The sequence below is a fragment of the Plectropomus leopardus genome, chromosome 5 (genome assembly GCF_008729295.1).
Source record: "Plectropomus leopardus isolate mb chromosome 5, YSFRI_Pleo_2.0, whole genome shotgun sequence".
In the NCBI taxonomy this organism is placed as follows: Eukaryota; Metazoa; Chordata; class Actinopteri; order Perciformes; family Serranidae; genus Plectropomus; species Plectropomus leopardus.
The window spans coordinates 15342247-15367536 of record NC_056467.1 but is presented as its reverse complement, the minus strand read 5'-3'; the positions used below and the strand labels follow the sequence as shown (position 1 = coordinate 15367536).

Genomic DNA, 25290 nt, shown 5'->3' with positions numbered 1-25290 from the left:
TCTCAGTGTGGAACATGCATCCACACACAGGACGCAGCAGTGCAGCTCCCCTCGTCAGTCTGCTGTTATAACAAGTGCCTCTAACAAAGCCATCACTGTTCTCGCCTGAAACAAGACATTAATGACATGATAACACAGTAGAGCCACTGAAGGGCTGTTAGCATCTATTAATGCCATTTGGCCACAGACGCAAAGGTCTACGTCAGCCTCGGACTGACTACACCTGCTGTACAGACACAATGAAAGCTCTTGTGTCATTATGCATTGAATATTAAATGCAGTATGTGCGTGCACATCTGTGTATATGTGTATGTGAGTTACTTCGTTTGCACAATTTCATTTTATACCTATAATAATATAGAGTGAGAGGTTAAACTGCATTTTATTTGCATCATCTAACTGGTTTTAGACAAAATATTTTGACACCGCCAACTGTTTTCTTATCAACACAGCATTTTTTTGGATGTTTTATCTGCCTGCCAAAGTTTGTTTTTGTGAATGCAGCACAGGTTGTAGAATAATAGAAAGAAAAATAGTAAGCAGAATATAGGCTTTATGGTTTCTGAAGGAAGATTTTGTAGCTGTATACCACTCGCCTCCATCTTTGACAGCTGTGATCCTACACCATATTAAGCCTTACTATTTTCTCAACAGCACAGTATTTATTGTTTTACCATTAAAACTTTTGTATGTTACAAGAAATGACATTAGGTGGTAATGCTGACTTGATTTAAAACAATGTAGTTCACCAGCAAAGTAGTCCCTCGAGTTACTATGTTACTATGAATTACTTAATAGGAGTAGAAATGTATAGTTTCCAGTCTGCAGTTCAATGAGGAACATCTCCATTTTGCACATGTATCATTTTAAAATACACATTCACAAAGAAACGTAACTGTAACTTTTGAACCTCTTGTGCATGTCTGCACTGGATCATCAAAGTGTGGCTTTGAACAGGTCTGTATATACATATGCATGTTTTTTTTGATGGTCAGAAAACACTCTAGCATTTTCAACACACTGTGTGAAAAACAAGCAAAATGTGTACAAACTCTCACACACAGTTATATATGCAGTGTCGAGTGCGGCTCGGGCTGCATATTCTCATCTGAACGCAACAAGAGCCCAAGAGTAGCAACAAGCCCAGGGTGCCCATTGTTCCGAAAGCCTCGTTAGTCAAAGGAAAAAAAAAGTTCCATTTGACCGAAAGCAATTCTCCTAAAAATTACGCCCAAGCCCTGTTTCTCCAAAAACCACACTCCCTGCAGTTACACAATATAATTGCCAGGAAAAAAGTTTGCATTGTTTGTTTCTGAAAACCATGGATGTTACATTTGTCAACAATGCTGTGTTGAATATATGGTCAAGTTTAGGCATAAAAAAACACTTGGATTCAGGTTAGAAAAACATTATGTTTGGGCTTACAACACCCATGTTTGGTGGCACAAAAGTTGTTAGAAATGCAGGGATGGGTCAGAGAAAAACACCTGGGTTTGGTGGCTCAGACACCACCGGGACATGCCATTAAGGGTCTGCAAAAATACCCAGGATTGGTCGCTTAAATGGCACTGGGAAACACTGCAAAAGTTCAATCAAAGCAACTGGGAATCTGAATGAATCTGGGATGTCTTGAGCAAGTGCACCGAGCTAATGGTATTGTCAGGTGATGACAAATTTCGTTTGACAACCTCCTACATCAGCGAGTTAATGTTAAATTACATTACTAGGTGCTGAGTTGAAGTGTTTTCACATAAATAACAAACCTTGGCACTGAACAAGAAGTAGCCCCACACAGAAAATAGTTCCCTCATTTTAAGGCTGAACCTGACCGGAACCCTAATTTCCGAAATACACACATCATCATCATACAACATTTAACAGTCTTAACAACTGTAATAGTTAAGGGGAAGATATATCTACCTACCTCAGTGTTTCCCATTAATAAGCAAGACTATGGCGGGCTGCCTCCTGCCATCTATCAATCTGATCAGCTGTGAAAGATTCAACAGATCAATTATCCACCTCAGGAGTGACATTCAGCCGCAAAGGAGATAAAAAGAAGGATGACAAACGTTGGATGTTAGAGTGAGACCACAGATTGACGGTCTAAGCCGCCCATCTACCCATCTACCTTCCTACAGAACATATATCCTATGATGAGGTTTGTCAGGTCTAGCTGTAGAATAAAGTATGTAAATTCTGCTCTTTTCCCTTGGAATTTCCATTTTTGTTATCAAGCAGTTAGACAGTAAAAAGTGCACTTAAGTTGCGCTTTTGCAGCAAGAATTAACCTGGGGAAATGACAGCAATCTAGACAGTAATTACTACCCTTCGATTGCCGTTGTGTTGAAAGCAGTTAGAGATGAAAGGCCAAGAAAGGAAAGCTGATGATGGGTGGGTGGGGGGGTGGAGTGGGCTGCGTGTCAATATGTCCTGATTCTCTATTAAAATGTAGATATACATGAGAAAAACACACCTGCTGGTTTCCAAACATACCGACAGGAGCAAACGATTTTCTCTGAACTTGATCTCTCGAAAAATAAGCAGAAAAGGCAACATTAGCATAGTTGTTCAGTATTCAGGATGATACATGTGCTGTGACAGACTGCTCTCAGTCACAGCACAGGGCGACGATGCTTTGCTCCCCGCTCCCAACTGGTCACTGTGAAATGTCATTGGGCTCTCAGCGGAGGTCAAAAATGGGCATAGTTGAAATTTGGTTTGGGTTTGTATTAATAGACATTATTAACTCCAGAGTTCAAAGAGTGTACTGTGTAGAAAGATAGGAGAACTTAGATGAATGTTTTGAAGTAATTGTAAGTATGGCTGTACCAAATCATACCTTTTTTTTTAAACAATTATAGCTTCTACTGAGGTTTCTGAGTTAAGTTTCAAATATTTGCTGTCATATTTCACAATATAATAACCCTATTTACCCTTTCATATTCCCCTTTTTAAAAAAAAAAAATAAAACAACTCCTCTAACAAAATCCTCAATTTGAATCACATTAGATGAGATAGTCTTTTTTTTTTTTTTGTAATTTAAATCAGTCCTCCTTAATGAGCAATTATAATTTATGGTGCTATTAGAATGCTTATAAACTGCTCCATCAGGCTGTCCTAAACAGGGTAAACTGCCACAAATGGATCAGATAGTTTTTAGCAAGAGACCTAACTAGTCAGCTGGGACAGCAATATGACAACTGTTTTGTCTTATTATCACTAACATCGCCAACCGAGAGGAAACCTGCTTACTGGAGTTTGATCCATCACAGCAAGCTAAGTCTTTGGGCCTGTGTTGGTAAGTCTGTTTCCCAGAAGGACCTCCTGTGTGTAATTCTACAAGTCTACCTTCTGCTCTGGGCAGCTGTTGTGGAGCCCTCGTGGGTTAAGTCTTGCCCTATCTGCAGCTGTGCAGAAATACCCAGTTAATACAGCATGAATAGACATGCAAAAACGAAATAATAAAATGCTGCACAGAATACAAATGCTGATTTTTATGATTTGAATATCAATGTCATGAATGAAGCTTCTGAGCTTTGAACTATTTGGGACAGCCTTTATTGTAAGTTAGTGGAAGTCATTAAATTGAAAGTTGGGTTGATATTAAGAATAATGCAAACGTGTGCCCAGAATTGCAAGTTTTAAAAATTTGAAAAGTAATTGTTATGTGATAAGGATAGCTGATACTGTCATGTCCGTAAGGCAATTCTATGCGGCCATTTTTGAAGAGACAGGCAAAAATGTGCAATAGATGTGATTACTTAATGCAAGAGCCACTTATTCACATATTTATGCTTGGTAAAAATGTTTGTGTTGGCACAGGGCATATTGAATAGGTTTTTATATTATCTAAGTTTACACAACAGTTGGGGTGCCCACTAGCTCACCTGGTAGAGCAGAGGCTATGACCTCGCTGCAGTGGCTGCAGGTTAGACTCCGGCCTGTGGCAAATGCTGCATGACCTCCCCTCTCTCTCCCCCTCTCAGGTTAATATGACTTGTGTTTAGTAAAAAAATAGCTTTGTCCTCTGATATGAGCCAGGTTTGTAACATTAGTGACAAAAAAACCCAGAAACAAGAAAAAAAAATGTGTTTCAACATCTTAATCAGCATTATCCTATTAGACATACTTTAAAAGGTCAGCCGCAGATGTGGTTAAAGGTAAATAATTTGCACTTTCACTGCAGTAGCAGGGTGTAAAATCTGAGCAGTGTGCCATGCCTGTAGTAGTGGCACCCCAAAGTTTGGCGTGAGCTCCCTCTCTGTTGGAAAACAATGGCTTGTACTAATGCACAGCTTTTACTCGTGATCGTGTGTTACCAGCCTTGTTAAAGAAATAAATAAATTGAGAAAAAGGGGATTATTTTGAGCAGTTGTCAGCTTATGCAATCATTATACACATTAATCAGGCTACTGTCATGCTTGCAGTATTTTGGTGCATGTGTACATAGAGCAAGATCACATGGCGTGTACTAATCTGTTCAATTCAAACAGTGAGATAGTAGATCTGTTTGTGTATTTGAATGAGTCTTGCTGTCTTTTAGCTGTGTGTGGGTGCGTTTGTGTGCCTGTGGGTGTTAGGATAAACCGAGGAGTGACAAAACATAACTGACTGTTGATCTGTTTGTGTGGTGTGTGTGCAGAAATGTACAAGCCATTAGTTTTGCTCGGCAGCTGTGTGTGTGTGTCTTCGAATCTGAATCGTGGAGGAAAGGAATCCATTAAGCTGTTTAACTCTCTCTGAGTGTGTGTTAGTGTGCGTGTGTCCGTGGTTGAACCCATTAACTGAATAAATCATCCAGTATGATTGCGGTGTCAAATGGGCTTGCTGAACCATTTCTGCTTTGCCCAGCAGTCCTTGTCCCTTTTTTTAAAAGTCATGACACACTTGCACAGGACCCGAAACTCCCAGCTACAGTTAATTATTGATCAGTCGGAAATGTCGCATCAATCCTCACACATCTGTATAACTGTGGATGTACAGATCACAAACAGATGCCGGCCAGTGAGTAAATTAAATGCCATATGCTGATTTCATTAAATATAAGTGAAGTTGCTGTGATCATTTTTGTACATCTGGCAGCTACGTAGGGGGGTGAATAAGAAAACTATCTTTTAAGCAGAAGGCCCATGTTCATTCTCCTGTGTCAACACTCAGCCGCTTAATTTGTCCTTGAGCAAGACACTAAATCCTTCATCTCTCCAAGGTTGATCTTTAACTGACCCTTTTGGAAGTTATTCTGGATAAAATAAGGAAGAAAAAATCTGTAGAAAGATTGTAAAAATGCATGTACACAGATGTTTCCATTTATAAAGGACATCTTGAGAGCTGCTAACTTGTCATATAAGACAGTGTTTCACACAGAAGTACAATCTATGTGTGATGGCAGCTGAAAAGGGGCATATTTCGTGTTTGTGTACCTTTATTATCGGTCTGTTTCCCTTCGTAAATTTGGACGTTTTTGAGGGTCTGTGAACACAGCACAGGCGCATCTTGTCATGACTTCTTTCTTTTCCCTCAGCAACACTTTGATGACTTTGAGTCACAGGCCAGACAATGAATCTGTTGATTCAGTGAGAGTTGATCAAATCAGATAGATGGATTAGAGAAGTAGCTGCTGCAAAAGCAATTCAAAGCTTAAGTTATGTTTCACTTACAGTGCTTGATGTTCCTCTGCTTGGTCTGTGCCCACAGTACGCCCTGTGCTCCAACAGTGTGGTTCAGACTAACCAAACAGTGTATATACAGTATATTCCAACGGCAAAGATATATAATCAATATGTGGCGGCAGATGTTTTAATCATGGCAGGCCATCACAAATAAATGAGTATGTGGAAAACCCTGAAAGAAGTTTAGGGGTACCTAGATGCCTAACAGAAGCATTTAATGAAGTTTGATCAAGGAGTACTAGAGACAAGTAGTACAGTGAATTGCTGTGTATGCCATCCTTATTTTGAAGGTTTTTCCTGGCTGGGAGTATTAACTCTTTGCTAGAACTACGAACAGTATTAAAATTCTATTTGGTATTGGATCCTAAACAAAAAATTATACTTACCTAAGTGGACCTGTGGACACTGTGTCTCTCAGGCTGCATACAATGCATTCTCAAACTACCAACCTGCTGGGTTTTTAAACAAAGATCAGCCTATCTCACACGAACTTAGTTACCTTGCAGACAGAGCCAGCCCAGCTTTATCAAACTGCACCGACCAGTCATCTCCAGCAGACAGAGCTGAACGTTTGCCTTGAAACAGACAGGTCCCGACCTTCTACAGTACTTTTAGGTTTGCAACTGACCCTTACATGAGCCTGGGTAACACTGTGTCATATTGCCTTTAGTCTAGAGAAGGAAAAAGTCCTTCAGTTCTGCTCAGAACATTTACTCTTTCAAGTTAAACATGGCAGGTGGTGGCGGTATAAGACAGAATTTACCTCAAATATTTCGTTCACCTCATCGCACCCACTCTCTCACTTCTCGGTTCATGTGCAGCTGCCTTTTAGCAAAGCCTCAGGGCAGTGGAAGTTTCCTGGTTTGATTCCTATTAAGAACAGAGCACCTGCAGGCTGGGGACACACCGAGGGATTTTCCACGCTGATTTCCATCAGATTTGCCCCTCTTGACACCCACAGGAGAGATTGTGTTAGGAGGCGATGCTGATGATTGGCAAAGATTATCTGGGTAATGTGAAGGGGTTCACTGATTCAGTCTCACCCAATCTGGTTGGATTAGATTGATCTGAGCTGCCTCAGTGATAACATAATTGGTATTTATGACCTGACATCTGATCGAGTCCAGTGGTGTGTGGGGTTTACAGATTTATGCCAAGAGTAGAGACTCGTAGCCAATGTGAGCAAGGTGAAGAGGTGAGGTGCATACCTATTACAAACGATGAATACTCACTGAGAGTACCATCTTTTTGGAAGCCCTGTGGCATATTAAATGAAAGATAAGCAGAACGGCTTTACCCTGACCCTAGTTTTTTGATTGTATTTCATTTTGTTTGTTATTGCATTTCAGATTAATTTGCAGATTGACTGATCATAAATGCAAATGTAGTTATGATTCCTTACTGCCAAAATACACGGGGCACTGATGCAGCGCAACATGTTTGCCGCAGCATGTCCATGGCAGAGCCCTTCCATTATAATCAACTGAAGCTGCTACAGTGACCATGGAAGCCATACCATGCAGGTTTGCATGGCCTAACTTTTTTTAATGTATCTGGGCTATATTTATTGCCGCTCCATGACCCTCCAACTGGCAAAACTACATAGAACTATGTAAAAAAAACTAGTATAATCTGTTTAAAAACAGAATTATTACATTGTACCAGAGGCAATGTGATGCAGCGGAGCAACCTAGTCGGTGTTTTCACATTTCACATCAAAATAAATCAATCAAATAAATGCATCCTGTAGTTAAAATAAATCAGTTAATTACTTGAGTAACAGTTAATATAGTCTATACCCTCCATAAACAACTGCATTATCACTTGGCAGAACTGAATATGAACTCAGTGCAGCTGGCACACAACCATACTCTTCAAAGGCAGAGTCTGTCTAGCAGGTAAAAAAACCCCGCTGTATTTCACCTACATGATGCAATGCGTCCGTGCTCCATTTATTTATAGGTTACACAGGAGAGGAGAATAATGTGAAGCAGTTTCCCCTAATAAAGCCACATTCTAAGTTCCCTTTTGTTTATGATTTTGTGCCCACAAAACAACCTGTCATATTTTTTTTGAGTGTGGCGTAGTATGAAATAGAATAAAACAAATCAAATCATATGACAAAGAGCTCACTGAAACGAAGCCAGTTGACAGCAAATGACAACAGAGTGGAAAATGTCAAGGACTGGCTATGAATATAGTACATTACACACAGGAACTCCTTCATTAGTTCTTCTCTGTTGTCATATATTGCCAAAATAAAATCTCACACTACCCTGTCTGGCAGGTTCTTATGTTACAAAGTGATGGCAGTGAAATCACAACATGTCTTGCTAGTTAATTTTAATGACATTGCACCTTGAACACTAAAGTTTTACTGTAATATCCTGAACATTCAACTGTACTTATATAGTTGTCACTTTAAACTCATTTAAATTACTAACAACTGTAAAGGTATTGTGAAAACTGATGCACACTTAGTATCGGAGACAATACAGTCACACTGAAAACTGCTCCCTCTCTGTCTCCATGACAATTTAATTAGAATCAGTCACGACTTTTACATAAGGTGTTTTGAGTCAGTCGAAGCTGCTCTGAAGGAGACTTTTGCACACCTCACTTTGCATCCTGACATCCATTGCTCATATTTTCACAAACAGCAGAAATACCATGCACATTTAAGCAGTGAGCTACTTCTTAAAATGGAAAACAGTGTGTCAGACTGGTGATAGGTTAAAGGCTCACATGTCTTTTGTGGATTTTACTGAAGGACAGGCCTAGTCTACCTGTGATTTCCTTAAAGTTTCTCCCTTAATAAACTAAAAATTCAGTTTGTGTCAGCGCAAGATGAGGAGAAAGACAAACAGACATGGCTTTATTTTATTCAAACACAGTTAGGAGACCTCCCAGTTTGTATTTTTTTAAAATCTAATAGTGGATATTTTATCTTTCAGTACCCCTTTTTAAATTTCTTACAGAAACCCCAGTACTCTACTCTCAAATCATGCTGTACCCTTTGGCAAGACATCAGGGCAGTTAGAGTTTCCTAGTTCGATTCCTATTAAGAGCTCAGTCCTGGGATCCTTTCGCACCAGACTTCACAGCCACACAAGGTCACACACACACACACACACACGCACGCACGCACGCACGCATGCGCGCACACACATACAAACAGAGCTATCTGCCAAGATATACTTCCTGGTGATGGTTCAATGCCATCGATGAGCTTGGCACTGAGACTAGGCCAGCCAATACCCTACTGCCCACTGGCTTTCACAAACACACACAAACACACACAAACACACTGGCCTCCCATCAGTTCTATTTCACTCCGGCTATACTGCAAAGCCTGTCTGTCTCTGTGCAGACATGGAAATACATTTATGGGGGAGGGATGGGCATAGGCTGAAAGACTTACAGTACATAGGGGGAAATGTGAATGAAGCAGAAGGTAAATACGATTTCGATAACATGTAGCAATGAAATATTGGTGACAGTCCTACCAGTTACACTGAAGACCCTTAGAGAAGGCAGAGGGACAAGGAGTGAGCAAAACTAAGATAAGTAGAGAAAAGGCATTGCTCCTGTTTACCTGGGTGATTTTTTTCTCCCCTGGATTTCCCTCAGGAAAGCTGAATGCCAAGTTAGAACTAGAACTATGGTATTTACCTTGGGAAAGACTGAGATAGAGGTTGACAATGGTAAAAATCACGAATGCGTTTAATCAGAGGATAGTGATTTCTGCAGCTGTGGGGGATGGATCTGTACGAGCCGTTTGTCACATTGCAAGCTTATGAATTCTAACTCTGTGGGGAAATAAGAACGATGAGGTGGCTGTTGTGCCACAGGCAACACCACATGGAAATGTATGATGATGGTGCATGTGTCACCGCTGCAGCTTTCATATAATACCACACAACAGAATACAGGGAAGCAATACAAGCATCATAAGTCATGTTGGTAAAGGATTTTTTTTCTTTGTTGTATGACTCTGCAGCACTTGTTTTGTTGCTACAGTGTGGTGGTGAATGGACACAGTTGGACAGAGCAGGTTTGCGTTGGCAGGTATTTTGGCTCTCTGGTGCCAGTTGTGTTTGTCAGTGTGGCTCCTATGAGAGCAGCTGAACAGTGCAATGTCATAGAGAGCATTGTTGCAAGATAGTGTGACATAATTCGGCAACATGATGACCATACTGCTTCCCTTTCACTGTCACACAATTTGAACGTCTTTACAAAGTAAGTTAACGAAATTGTACCTACGCTGATTTCCGGGGGTTTGACCTCTGACCCTGCCGTAGTAAAAGTACAGATGGACTCAAGGACCCTGGTGACATCACTGTTAGCTGTAGCCAGAGGTGAGACTCTCAAACAGCGAGGGCAGTGCTGCTGCTTAGCCTGGTGCCAAAGTTTCTCTCTAAGGGTTCGTTTGTGCTCAACATTAGATATAGACACGGACAGAACCTTCTATCTGGACTCTGCGCTCATTTTGTCCCTATTTGAGCACATTTTCTGAAACCTTATGGATACTGACAAAAAGGAGTTGTACTACTAGAAATCGTGGGGGCAGTACAGCGCTGTTTAAGTGAGACAGTCTTAGAACAGGATAAAAACATTGGTGGAACAGACGAATCGGTAATATATAGAAATGAATTTTTGCATCCATATATTGAATTGTATTTAATGGATTCACAGACCACTGCCATCTACAATGCTGCTGCATCTGTTTGAAATTAACAAATATGTCTTTGTACATAAAGGGAGTATAAATGAGCCTCGAGTCTGACATCACTTTTTATTCATTCAGGCATTTGATTTAACCATCTATTCAAGGTATTAATGTTTCTATGTGAAACTTGTCTGCCAAGATTCATTCGCGTAGGTGTTTATGCATTTACGTTTGTGTATCTTAATTTTGGTAACTTGTGTTACAAACCTTTGTTCCTTTCGATAAGTAATAAAAAAAATATGTATGTATGTATATGGGGCAAATTTCATGGACAATTGGCATCTTGGTGGGAAAAAAGAGTTCAATTTTAACCCAACAAACTTTTACTTACTTTTTTTTCACTTTACTTTTTCTCAACAATTGAATGGTATGCTCAACTGTCAACAAATTAGCCATTTTTGCATGATCACCTGATTTACTGTACACTGACTACAGTAAAAGACTCTTAATGGAGGTAGCAGTTAATGTGAATTGATTAATTAGTAGTGTATTTATTGAATGATGTTGTTATTTTTCCTATAATTAATACCAAATAGTATTAAAAAAAACTCTTGGTAACAGAAACTTTGTCAAAACTCATGGACCCATTCAATGTTTGTTTGATTTAAATGTATTAATTAGTTTAAAGTTGTTAATAACGTGACCTACTATCTTTGTTTCTTTTATCTTTACTTTGGCAGGATGATTCCATCCAGCAGTAATGACTTCCTGGTGCGGGACCTCGCCGCTGGACGCAACTACGATCTTTGTGTCCTGGCCGTGTTTGATGATGTCATCACATCTCTGACTGCAACCCGTCCTCTGGGCTGTCTTTCTTTTACCACAGACACAGAGTTCAGCCAGTGCCAAGCATTGCACAGCCACTTCCTGGGTGGCACAATGATCATCATCATTGGAGGGATTATTGTTGCCTCTGTGCTGGTTTTCATTATCATCTTAATGATACGATACAAGGTTTACAGCCACCAAGGGGCAGGCCACGGGAAAGCAGCCATTGCTGCGACTGCGCCAAGACCCCAGAGCAACGGACAAGGAGGAGGAGGACAAGTCCAAGTTCTCCCTCGCTCTGCCTCAAAAATGCCTGACAGTCAGGACGACCAAGCGCTGGCGCCGTCCAGGGCCATGTCGCCTAGCAACACTCTGAGAGACACTGTGGCATTGGTTGAGGAGGAGAGCAGTGGACGGAGTATAATGGCAAGGACTGACTCCTTGGCCAATGAAGAGTTGCTCTCACCCACCAAGGCCCGCTTCTCTTCCAGGGTCGCCATTGAGATGAAAAGCAGACCACCATCTGTCGCCAAAGAGCCCACCTCCCCCAAGGAACTGGCAGGTAGTGAAGAGACAGATAGGGAGATAGACATAGAGAAGGCAAGCAGCAGAGCAAGGAGGAAGCATTTCAGAGAGATGGAAACAATGACAAAAAGAAGTTGACGGAGGAAGAGCAGGGAATTACCAAAGAGTACACACGCACACACACACACACACACTCAAAAAACAGTCCAACAGCAAGAGATGGAGGATGAGACATAGACAATGTGCAATTGAGGGTGTGAAATTGAGCAAGATAATAATGGAGAGTGGAACAGTGAGAAACTGAGTGAGTGTGAACGAAAGAATGAATAACCGAGATGCCATCCTTGTGCAGTTGGAAGATACTAGTAAGAGAGACAAAGAGGGAAACACCGTGTTCTGTCTGTGGAGCTGAGATCGCATCTGAAGTCTTAGTTAACTCGCTACAGTTGTTGACACATCAGGTCACAGCGTCTCTTGCTCTGTATAACAAAGTTTTATTCTTTTCACATGAAACAAAAAATCTTGAATTTACCTCCATAAAGTGTAGTTAAAATAACATATGATATCACTTTGAAGCTCATTCATTTTTGTTTTCTGCTCTTGCCAATTTTCAAGCGTCATTTCTGAATAATGGCAGACACACTGTAGGTAGGAAGATGAGGAAATTGTGTTCATTTTGCGTTGTACAAGATACTACGACTTTGCTGCAAGCAATGACAATTTTTGGGCCTTTTTCCTCGTGCATAGTGACACTGTGTCCATGGCTAAAGAACTCTTTGTGAGATGGAGTTAGAGGAAAGAGGGATTTGGTAATGCAGATGGGATCACCCATCGTACCTCAGCTAACATTATTCCGGTTGGCGTTCCTTGTGTGTCCTCCATTAGGGTGCTACAAACTATTAGACTTCAAGCACCCCGATAAGGCTTGTTTGCCATTAGGAACGACACAACCCTGGCACTAAAGAGTGAAAAAGTAAAGTTACTTCAGCACAAGAGAAAAGCCATTGAAGGTTGGCTAAAGTTCAATACCAGATTGGAAGAAATCCAAAGCACTGGCTTTCACTTTTATAAATAATGCCGTCATAAGAAGTTACAATGTGTAATTTTTTACTCTCTTTAAAAAGAGTTGGCCTTGGTCAAACAAAAAATGTTACAGGATGTAAAAAATACTGTTAAGTCTCTGGACAATACTAAAAAAGCTACAACCATCACACATCAGATTAAATGATTTAATGTTTTTGTGAAAACAAAAAAACAAAATAGGATTCAGGGTCACAGAAGTAGATTTTAGCATCATTGTAAGCTGTTATCGGACTTTCTTTATGAAGTTAAACCTTTACTACAATGTATGCATGACTGTTTAGATAGCTGTATACACTCACAGTTCAGATTTTGCCCCCCGGGGTGTTCTCAGCATAAATCCAAGGAACTTACTTTAGATTCAACAGAAGCATAGTCAAACCCCTCCAGGGGTAACATGGCATAATCCGGCAGACACATAGAACTCTGAGGGGATATAGTGTACATAATGCACAAGGCAACTATTATTATTTTATAAGCTGTAAGAAAAGAGGGTTGTGATAGTGGAGAGAGTTATCAGCACAACCAGTAAAAGCAGAGTGTTGGGGGTAAGGGGCATACCAGTAGCACGTAAATGGTAAATGCACTCAGCAAGTGCTATTAAGTTCACTTATACAAAGTATATACAAAGGTCGTCACCCGGTTTGGGTCATGGACGTTGTGGTCCATTACCAATGGCAGTCAGTCATCAACTATTAAGCCCACCATTGTGATTCAAAAGCTCCCAGTCATCCGCCCATACTCACCAGCAACAGGGCGCATGTTTACAGTGATGCTAATGGCATTAATCACATGCTTAAAAAGTGATAATTCTAATATATCTAACAGATAAACTGTAGGCTGCAAGCAAAGTGGTACCTTTATTAGTGACTAAATCTGTCACCGCCATTGTGGAGATATGCCACTGTCACTGATCAATATCTGCTCATATCTGACTGCCATTTTTCCTTTTCTTCCTCTTCTTTTTAAATTCACTGTTACATTCACAAGAAGTGACAAAGCAGTGTCCCAAGTAGCTTAAGTTATTAATAACTCACAAAACATTGCGTGCAATAATCCACCTCGTCCTCCCCTCTCTCTGTCACTCACACTCTCAAAACACACACACTCACTCACACCCCACAGCACTCAGTCCTTGTGTCTGTCCGCAGTCCTGACAACTGTTCTACTGTAATGCATAAAACTGGCATTTTGAGGCTTGGGCTCAGGTGGTTGATCAACAACCCTCCCCAAAACGATGACTTTGTCTATCACAATGTTTCATAGTAGACACTGTCATATGCCACTTCATTCAACATTGCCTAACTTGGCTTTACAGTGATTAGAAATGCAAAAAAAAGGAAGAAAAGGGAAAACAAACAAACAAAAATGAATAAAATGTTTGTATGATTTGTTATTAAGAGACTTCCACATCAAAAGAAGGCTAGATGACCTTGAACTTCATACCAAATATTTGGGATGAAACCTCTCTGACACCTGAAAAGTAGAAATCCCAAGCCTGTGCTCATACCAAAAACTTTTTTCTGAAGATGTTCCAATCAGTGTGAGTGACAGGCTAAAATTGAGCACAGTTACAACCCAATTGGCTACACTAAAGTTGGTTAATTTCCAGCTCCAGTACTACTAGTACTAGTTGAGCTTTAGGCTTTCAATCACTGTCTCTTGATCTCTCGCCTCTCTTGCCTGCGGGATCACCCTCCTGTACCCAGTTGAATTAAGTATTTTTAGTTTTTATACCGGGACTACTGACAGAAAATATCCGTCAGAAAGCTGGTACACAGTTGGTAAGACAGAGAGAGGTACAGAGAGTTTTTATAGAATCAAAATATCATCATTTATTTAGATTTGTCATTGTGCATCTACAACATTAAGCATGGCAGTAAAAGCACTGTGCTTTGCAAATATGATATGATGATATACTTCTTCCTCAACATGCAAGACACTGATGGAAAATTATGTAACTGAGTCATTAACAGCAGAGTCTATTAGATAAAACCTACATTTTATGTAATCAGGCCCGCTTCTCTCGATTTAAACTTCTAAAGTGACTTGCACACGCTCACAAAGATCGCCTGAAATGCTCAATAGTGCTATAATAATGGAAATCCACAAGAGCATGTGAATTTTCTTTTCGGGTAGATTTTCCCTGTACTAAGCCCACTCCAGTGCACTTCCCCTTTAACACTAATCCACTCAGGAAATGGGGGTTTCATTAGAACGAATAAATGGAGACACCATTTCACATGAGTGGCTTAAACAGCTGAGTCGAAATACTTTATCAGCGGCTGATATGTCATTCAATTGGCCTCTCTGAATGGGTTGAAATGAGGTGTCATTGAGTCTCACGTTGATAGCGGGGAGGAGACGAGAGATCTGTGCAGAGCGCAGCAGCTTAGCCAGCAAGTTCAGGGAAAGTTTTCACCTTTGTGAACTCTGATGGATCGGTAGACAGTCAGACGTTTAGAACAAATTAAATAGGCTCACATTACAGTCTGTAATTATTTTTGTAAGAAAAAAAGAGAAAGATTTTGATTGTGTCAAGTGCCATACTAATTAATATGCTATTCTGGATATTAACCCTTTGAAACCTTGGATACTGGATTGACTTCTTTCAAAAACATGGAAAGAAGGAAATGAGCAACTTAGAAAGAAAAAGCACAAAAAAATATCTAAAAAAATAAAACATGCAACAAGTGAGAATAAAAACAAAACAAACAAAAACACCCCACCCGAAACAAAAAAGGTAAAGTAAAAAAGTATTTTTTTTTTTTTAAAAAAAAAGAGGAAGTAAATGTAATTGAAAATGTAAATGAAATGAAATTTAAATCTAATAATTTCATGCAATTTGTGTGCCAAGTTGCCACGTTTCTGAGCATTCAAAGGTTGATATATATATATATATATATATATATATATATATATATATATATATATATATATATATCACATATTTGTATATATTTACTTTACTTAAGACTTGCTTTTACTTCATACTTGTGAAAGGGTTCTGGATGCAGCGCAAGAAAAGTCATGTCGATCCAGCTTTCAAAGGGTTGACTGGTTTCAGACATCATATTAAAACAAGTTGTTTTCTTGCTGTTTTTCTCACTTCTAAAGTTATATGAGGGGAGGTTTGTTGTTCGGAGAGGTTGATGGCCAAAATGGAGTTACAAAACAGAGGTGAGAAGTGCTCATTAGGGCTCTAACTTGAATTTTACTTTTTTGTATCCTTGAGGTGCAACCATATGCACAAACTCAAACATTCCCCCTTAAGGCCCAATTACCAACGTTAACCTCACCTCAACCTTCACTGACTGAAGTGTGTCACTCAAAGGAGCTTCCAAAGAGTAATCCACACTGCGACAAGACAGACAAACAAAGCAATTATTAGAGTTTTCATTTTGACACTTCACCCAGGAGGAAAAAGTTACCGCTGGTCTTTGTGTTCTTTGTTTCCTGCTCTTTGATTCCAGGATTGTTGGCACTTTGAGGGCAACCTACGATGAGGGATAATACTCATGTGTCTGTACGGAGGCTGTTGGGGTTTCTCAGGGTGTAGCTGTGTCTGTGATGTGTTTCACTGGTTGCTGCATTGCAGAGAAAGGCAACATTGATCTGATCAGAGAGAGAGCCGCAGTGAGTCAGAGCGCCTGAGGAACAGAGCAACTGACAGATACACAGAGAGGCCCCATTAAAGGCCTGCGGTTGTCAAATATGTAACCCAACATGAAAAAATAGGCACATTGTGGGTGATAGTTCTCCTTTTGTTTGTTTGCTTTTCATAGACTGTTTTGTTCACATTCATACTATGCATGAACTGGATACATAATTTTGAATTTGTTTTCACATTTGTTAAATAATGCTTTTTAAAGTGCTTAGATTTTTTTTTTTTACTGCCACGAGTTACATAATAAGAAATTGGCATTTCACCTCAGATAAGTTCATATATTTTAAAGCATTTTAACACAATAGACTTGTATCAAAAAAATATGTTGTTTTTTTGTAAGTATTCCCATTAGTGCTAAAGGCATCCCTTTATAAACAAATTGTAGGAAATGCAGTAGGAGACAAAGTTGAGTAATTCCTTACTCAGCAAAAATGCATTCCAAAGTTTAACCGAAGTTAATATCAGTTTTCAGCAGCCTGAGTTAGACAGATCAAGTGTGCATCTTCCAGAATTGTGAATCTATCTTCATTTAAGTATGAAAATCTGACTTTGTGTTTCTACTGTATTCCTCTGCCTTGGCTCAGCATGCAGACACCAGGAATATCCTTCGAAAGAGACAGCTTAAGGACGTACTCATAATATCTGGTTCAGCTCATCATTGCCTCTGCTGAACCTGTTATTGCCTTTTTTTGCACAGGGAAAGAACTGTGGATTTTGTCCCCAAACATTAGGGTTAGGTTCCAAAATCGGTACTTTTAAGGGCGCCGGCCAAATTACTTTGGTACTACAGAATACCGATTCACATTAAATTCATTGATACATGTTGTTACCTATTTTATTAATAGTATCACTGCCAGACAAACAGACACACATGCATGCACGCACACACACACACAAGCAGACAGAGACAGAAGATTGGCTCTATGTGTGATTAGAAAAAGGGCAGAAATCCATTGTAGTCTACTGCATCATCCCTGCAGCTTGTACAAAAAAGTACTACAGTTATGTGATATTAGGTACTAGCATCAAATTACAAGTCCAGTATCTAATACCAGTATCCGTTTAAACGTGAATGGTACCAAACCTATTCATCATTCACAATACAGTCATACCAGAATGGAATCAGGCGTGTATACAAACACAGATAAGGCATATGTGGGTATGTATGTGTGTATTTTTTATCTTATTAACATAGACTTAAAAAAGTCTGACCCTAGTTCAGATAGCTTGAGAGATAAATCAGTGAACAAATACATAGTAAAGTGCATTTTAAGCACTCAGAGTTTCACCTCAGAAATTGAGATCTAGCTTGTGAAAGGATGCTGCACGTGGATTCCGCATCAGAAGTAGCTCTTGAACCCAAAGTGAGGAATTTTCTATTAAGATTATCAGTAATTATATGCTTGACACAAACATTTTATGATTATGCCGAGCAAAGTGCTACAAGTTCAAGAACAGGCAACCAAACACTGTGTGTGTGAGTGTGTGATGTATTAACAATATTGTGGCGAAAAAAAAACGTCCCCATAAGGTAAACCATTAATTTTAAGGTGTTAAGACTTGCATTTATATTCATTTTAGGGCAAGCCTTCGGGTAATGGATGTAAGTCAATACAACGTCCTCATAGTGACGAAAACAAGTGTTTGTGTGTGTCTGAGCTCAGCTACCAAATCCCTGCAGGTCTGTGCATTCATTTGCGTACAAGGTTTAACTGCCTTGAGCCGGTGCAAATGCTCCCACAAGGTTAGGACAGATAGAAAATAGTCAGGCATAGCACAAGGATGTGTGTGCAACTGTGTGTGTGTGAAGTGCAAGTGTGTGTTCTCCCCATGGCCGATCCATGACCCTGTAGCCTGTCTGTCCTCCACGTATTTTAATCTATCATCACTCCTTTCAGTGTCATCCCGTATGCCCGGCCTCATTCTTCACTGCCGTCTGTCTCTCTGAATTCATCTCCCAGATTCTCCCTCTCTCTCTCTCTCTCTCTCTCCCCCCTCCTGCTGTGTTTCTCAAGCTCTCTCTGTCACTTTCTCTCATCTTTCTTCTTCACCAGCTTTCTGACTCTCCTGACATTTTTGCCCCCCTCCCCCTCCCCTCTGTGGGCTGTTTTGCTGCATCTGTGTCAGTGTTTTTCTGTGGTTCTCACTGTTTCTCTCCATCTCTCTCTCTCGCTCTCTCTCTCTCTCTCTCTCACTTCTTTGCTGTTTCTGGCTCTGTTTCCTTCTCCATCTCCACTCTCTCTCTCTCTCTTACTCTCTTGGACGCCTCCAGCAGCAGACGACAGGCGGCCTCATAGTGTCGAATGGAGAGACTTTAAGATCTGAAGGCCTCTTAGCCTCACAAAGAGAGCGCGCCAACACTACAAACAAAGAGTAATGACTGCCACTTAAAACTTGAGCACTCCCTGGATTTTTTCCTTCAGCCTTCCTACAGTTCACCCCCCCCATCCCCATGTGCCTACTACTGCCTCACTCCTGTGTTACATGTTGCCATCTGACCTCTCTTTTTGGATTTTCTTGTTTCGTGGTCACGTCAGTTCACACAAATGACAAAAATCACATTTTTGTGACTTTCTTCTTGTGGTTACGTGTGCTGACATTTTGAGATATCAATGCTTGATATTTCTGCCCCCATCCGAATACAATGAAGCAAAAGGAAATTCCATCTAAGGTGCTCACAACATAGAAAAATTGCATTGCAACACAGATTTTAACACTTAAAGACAATTCCAGTCAAATTTTGTCCGACCCTCACAAAATAAATGTGGTGTTGAAATCATATAATTCTTCTTTGTATAAAACACAGCAAATAATGAAAATAAGAATAAGAGTATTTTTTTGGATAACCTTATCTTCAGTTATTGATTTTCTCCTAGATTGTTTCTTAAAAAAAATGTAAAGTAAAATCAGCTTGTCAGATTTTACAGTGTACCAACACTGGTTATGAAAAAAATGTAGATTTTTGTCATTGAAATTGTTATCTTCTCTATGTTATGAGTAACACAAACAATAACATTCACCTTTATTTTATTGAGCTTGAGGCAGGAATCTCAGGGACGAGTATCTCAAAATCTGAGCAAGTTGAACCCATCTGATTTTTGTCATGTGGGTGAACTGATCCTTATTTTAATTTTTTTTATTGCCATTTAAACTTTGCCTCTTCCTCTTTCCAGGTCTCCCTCTTTCTGTCTCTATTGATTATCTCGGTAGATATCAGCTTCTTTGTTTAATTCGTCCTAGGTTTCTTTAATCCCTCTCAGTATTCTTCCCTTGTTTTGATTTTTTTCTTCTTAATGATACATCACACTTGTTTTTTTATCCTCTCTTTTTTTCCTTGATTCTCCTAATTGTATTTATTTTCAATACTCATTCTCTCTTCCCTGCTCTCCCACAGTCTCTTTTCTGCTGGCACATTCTTTTTCTAATGCTCTGTTTGCACATATTGTTTCTCTTTAATCCTGCATTACTTCTCCTTCCCCCGTCTGCTGTCAATTTATAACACCTTTGTCTGTGTAGTTATTTTTTATTCCTTATGTCTTCTCTATCCATCTCCTCAACACTCGCACTGGGTTATCGTCTCCACGCACCGCCTCCCCCTCCTCTTTCCTCTCTGCATCACCCCATCTCCTTCATCCATCTGCATGGTGCAAAGGGTGATGGAGGAGAGGAGGGAAGAGAAGTGGAGGATGATGGAGGAGAAGACAGTGGTGATGTGCTGTGGTTGCGATGGATGAGTACAGACAGAGGCATTAAGAAGACTCTGCTTCATTCTTAAACTGACACAATAAGCACTGGCTGTACATAAATGCAGTTAAGAAATATTCCTCCTGACAAGTACAGTTAAAAAATGTTCTCTTGACAAACATACACATTACAAATAACAGCTGCGGCAATATACTGCCACAGCGAGCATGGCTTCATCGATCACCAAACTATCGCACGTCTTTGCTTTCCCTTGTCAGCAGACGTCGTTTATGCAGGCATTTGTTGTATCTCCCGACTACACAGCACTCTCACACACAGAAGAAAACAAACAGATGTTAAAAAAGAGTCTGATTGAGGCACATACGAATAAAAAGTTTGCTTTGTAAAAAGTCAATGGATAATATGTCAGACACTTCATTTAAACTGAACAAAAAGACCAAATTCTTTGCCGTGTCCTTTTCATTTGTCTGGCTCTATGACAAATTTGATGTAACTGCAAAGTCAAGGAAAAAAAAAACATGACATTTGAACCTTTACTTCCTCCAGTTTCATATTATTTCATTTCCTTCTGTTTTCCCTCAGGAGGTAATATACTCACACAAAAATACAAAAGTTTTCTCTGTGAATATTGGCTTTTTTAAACTTTTAACTCGTGGCAGAAGTTATGAAAACAAATGAAACAATCCATTCAGGCAATGCAATAAATCGGGCCTGTGGGTAGGAAGTGTAGTCTCGGGACACCGAACCCCAGAAGTTTAAGCTACTTTAAATTAAATTGTGCTTTACTGACATATGTTGAGGGCAGTTGTAATCTTTATGGTCTGTGTCAATTAGTCTTCTAACTGGTGTATTCCAGATCTCACAGGTGCTAAATTGTGTCTTATAGACCTCTGCTGTTTTAAATATTTTGTTCTAAGAACCTCTCTTACTACACATCCCTGATGTTTTAACTGTCCTTTAACCTCCTTGTTCTAAATATCCCCTTTTAGAACAGTAAAGTCCTCCCAGTAATGTCCTTTTCTTCTTGCCTAATACAGTATTTTAATGCTCTCCTTTCAAACCTTTTCTCTTTTTTTTGCTCTCCTGTTTCCTAGAACCCTGATGCTGTTGTTCTGAGTGGCAGATGTGGAAAACGTCACCACCAGGGAGCAGCTGGTGATAACTAAAGAAAAACAACGCCCTATAGCTCCTCTCCCGTATCTCCTGTTTACTGTACCCATTACTTTATTTCCATGAGTATCACGGGGTGATAGACTTGTACTGTCTGGTTTACTTTCAATCTTGGTTCTCATGTCTGGATTGGACGACCTCCTCGTGGCATAGTGTCGATTAGGCTGTTGATTGGCCAGTTGCTGCAGGATCAAGCCGTCTGTGTGATCATCAAAAATCACTTTTAGCGGAACGATTCACTGAATGCTGAATTTTCCACATCTGTATCGGTGTGGCGGTGGATACAATGGGCAAAGATAGTTTGAAGGGGAAGTGTAGAGACATGAGGATGTGTCTCCTAAAAACTGACTGAAAATATGAATGAACTTCTCACTATCTGGCGTAGCATCAACATGCACGGACAGATACCAAGCGGATAGTAAAAAGAGACAGACAGAAAATTAATGGCTGAACAGTAAAAATTGGATGCACAGATCACACTCAACCTGGATATACAATATGTAAGACTGCACAGAAAGAAATGGAATAATATCCCACATAAAAACGTCTGGACGGGTCTGGTTTTGGATATAAACATACTGTATGTTAACACACTCAATAATGGTTCACTGTTTCTGCAACTAAACATGAGGGACTTTCAACATAGCTGGCTCCAAATAGCTCTACTCTATTGATCCATGTGGAATAATGCAGGACTGCTAAACTGAACTGAGCTGATCCAAGTTGGGCCGAACGGGAGCTAACCTTGACTAGACCCTGTAACCATTCAGAACTCTCATACAGTATATAACGAAAAAACTGAAGTGGACCCAAACCAGGACCCAGTGGAGCCTGAACTGGAATTGCGCACTGCTAAAAGACTCAGCCTGATGCAGACTAAACTGGACTGGCCTGGCCCGTTATCTATTGGTCTCATCTGTGTATTCTACTGCTCTGGTCTGATATCCACTTTCCACTGGATGAGACTGGTGAGGACCTCATGGACCTTCACCAGCCTCTCTCACATCTCCCCAGGCCTACTTAATACAGGTGAGTAATCTGCTGATTAGCCCATTAACCTAACCAAACAATCAGCCAAATGTGGAGTTCTCGCACCCAAAGACCTGGTCTCATTAATTAGTGTGACATATGGTGACCCACCAGCAGTCACCTTGGCTGTGCACCAATTTTGGGATCTGCCCTATAGTTTAAGACACACTTTACACTTTGCAGTGTCTCTCCAGCCGCGCGTGCTCTGTAACCTAATGAGGGCAATGCTTTAACGAGTGCCTTCTAATTGCTGTCAGCAAGACAATTAGAGAGACACCCTGGCTAAACGATCTGCTTTGTTACTACTCTCCACTGACAATATCACAACAGGCGACAGGAAATGCATCCCCTCCTCCTGTTTGTTTCTCGCCCTTTTAGTGCCCGAGTCACTCCTTATCTCGTGTTCCTCTCTTCCCTTCTCAATCAGATGTCTCTTGTTTTGCCTGCTGCCTGCCTGAGGCAGTGATCGAATACCGGTGGAGAATATAATATGCTGGGAGGATATGGTTATAAGCTAACACCGCAGCCTCAGGGATGGACTTTGCTTCTACAAGGGGGGTCAGCAATATCTCTTTAGTCACGGACAGAAGGCTGATGTCTGATGCTGCAGAATTGAACTCATCCAGTCCCCAGACTGGAGAGATTTTCTCCGCCAAAATAATTTACACATTTCTTAGCAGTAATCAATAGCATATTCTGTTAAGTAGTCACATTTCACACAACTCCCTGCTGAATGGAGAACTGCTGGGGTTATAAACATATTTAATCTCCTGAAAAAGTATAATACATTCCAGTATACCTGAAAGTGGATGTAATCAAAAACAGCTCACTTTTAAATCATCCCTTGCCATGTTATGTTCCTGGCCAACCTGGGACCAGATGCATAAAACTCTGTAGATTCACGACTAAAACTGTGTGTACGCACAGTGGCAGAAATATGCGCACCCATTCTTTTCATCAGATTTATTAAGCCGTGTGTATGCCTGATTGTGTTTTAGAAGTCTAAATCATAATGACACTGGGCGCATAGGCAAGAGCCTCATTTCCATACCCACAGTTCACCATAAAAGGACATAGAAACATAATCTGTTTGCATATTGACACGTGGTATTTGCATATCATTAATTCATCTAATTTCTACAAACAATTGGTGTAGTGAAATCTTGTTCGTCATTATTTTTAAACATCAGAAGGATCAATGATTCATTCATAGCACTCGTGTGGAAAAACTATATTTACAAAATGCTCCACATGATAAGATAAAATGATTACTAACAGGGAAATTAATATAAATAAAAAAAAGTGCCAAAATGTTTCACTCATAAATAATTTAAGATTAACTTTATGAATGCGCCTTTGATTGAAATTTTACAGAATGCAGTATGAGCTGCAAATATCAGTGAAGTTAGCAAACAACCTTAAAACATATTGTTTTCCATCGCTCAACTTATATTTACTCTCCTTCCTATCTTATCATTCGCAGCTCTCTCAGCTACAACTGTGTGCGCCTGCTCTGCAGAATGTGTGAAGTGCACATATACGGACATTCCTCCTTTATAAATTCCAGTTTATGTTTGGAAAAAGGCATATGCATGGTTTTAGTGCATTCACATCCTTTATGCATCTGGCCCCTGGTCTTACTCCCCAGTCATCACTTACCGGCGTTTGGTCAGTAGCCTGCCGGCATCAGACAGCGATGCACAGAAGCACCCTTAAGTGAGAATATGATATGATCTGCATCGGGGCATTTGATGACACTCTGGACAATTACCTTAGACGAAGAAAGCCAGCATCGGGTCGTTGGGAGTGGAGGTAAATGGTAAATTGACCTGCACTTTTATAGTGCTTTTCTAGTCAATAGACAATTCAAAGTGCTTCCAGACTACGAGTAACATTCATTCATTCACACACATAATCATACACTGCTGGCCAAGGCTACCATACAAGGTGCCACCTGCTACTCAGCTTTTAACCATACACTCACAATCACACACCAATGGAACAGCCATAGGGAGTAATATGAGGTTCAGTATCTTGCCCAAGGTTACTTGACATGTTGACAGGAGGAGCCGAGGATCGAACTTCAACCTTCCAACTAAAGGACGATCCGCTCTACAACCTGAGCCAAAGCCGCCCCAAAGAGGATCAGTCAAACAAATTCTGGACTTCCATTCTGGGAGCTCGCTGCTCGTGTCCAGTGTAAAACCAAACTTTAGTTGAGTTGTTTAATGTCGACATAGTGTACTAGTAAGTTTAGGATACCATGCTAGTGATGTATGCCACAGAACCCTAACCCCTTTTTTTCAAACCATACCAGGTTCTTTTGTTGCCTAAACCTAAGACACTAAACACAAAGATGTTTTTTACCTATCTTCTAAGTTTATTTTTAAAACCATTGTATGCATTTAATGGGCAGAAAGTGTCATTTCTTATAAAAACTAAAATGTAATTTTGAAAAGAGAAGAAGCATGTAAATCTACATGCTGTCCCTGAATGTATAAAACTGACACAGAAGGGTTTCTATAGCATTATTTTTAGACTTGACAGGCCACTGACCATTAGTCAGTATTTGGTGAGTTGGGTGTGAGAATTTAACTGCAGTTTAAAGCACTCTCTAATGGCGGAAAGATTGGTCCAATCATTGCTAATGAAATATTCATGAGTCTGCAAACAGCACTGTATCAATTCAGACTCATTTCAAGTAATGGAAGTATCTTATTTACAAAAGCATTTTAGACTACACATATAGTAATCACCACTGACTATAATTATCATGAAGTACACTCATCATGCTCAGATGTGTTTCCTTTAATTGTCAACACATTGTCATTTACTCTAGTAGCAGTTCTGTTTAACTGATTCATTGTTTGTGCAGTGGTGTTGACTAACTAAGTACATTTAATTGGTTTTCCATTCCCATTATTACTTTGCAATTGCAAGTAAAT

The 25290-nt window shown here is 40.1% G+C and overlaps 1 protein-coding gene across 2 annotated transcripts in view; it reads left to right on the top strand.

Annotated features, from left to right (window-relative positions):
- Positions 1-21337, top strand: part of zgc:172282 (leucine-rich repeat and fibronectin type III domain-containing protein 1-like protein) — a 102738-nt gene extending 81401 nt beyond the window's left edge. Inside the window, exons 8-9 of one of the 2 annotated variants that reach the window (XM_042486956.1) lie at positions 11082-11731; positions 21241-21337. In XM_042486956.1, coding sequence (XP_042342890.1) covers positions 11082-11731; positions 21241-21248 — 658 coding nt within the window. In that variant the 3' untranslated portion in view covers positions 21249-21337. Of the gene's footprint in view, positions 1-11081; positions 11833-21240 lie in introns of those variants that run through there. The other variant, XM_042486957.1, reaches the window with a different exon arrangement.
- Positions 21338-25290: the final 3953 nt, after the last annotated feature.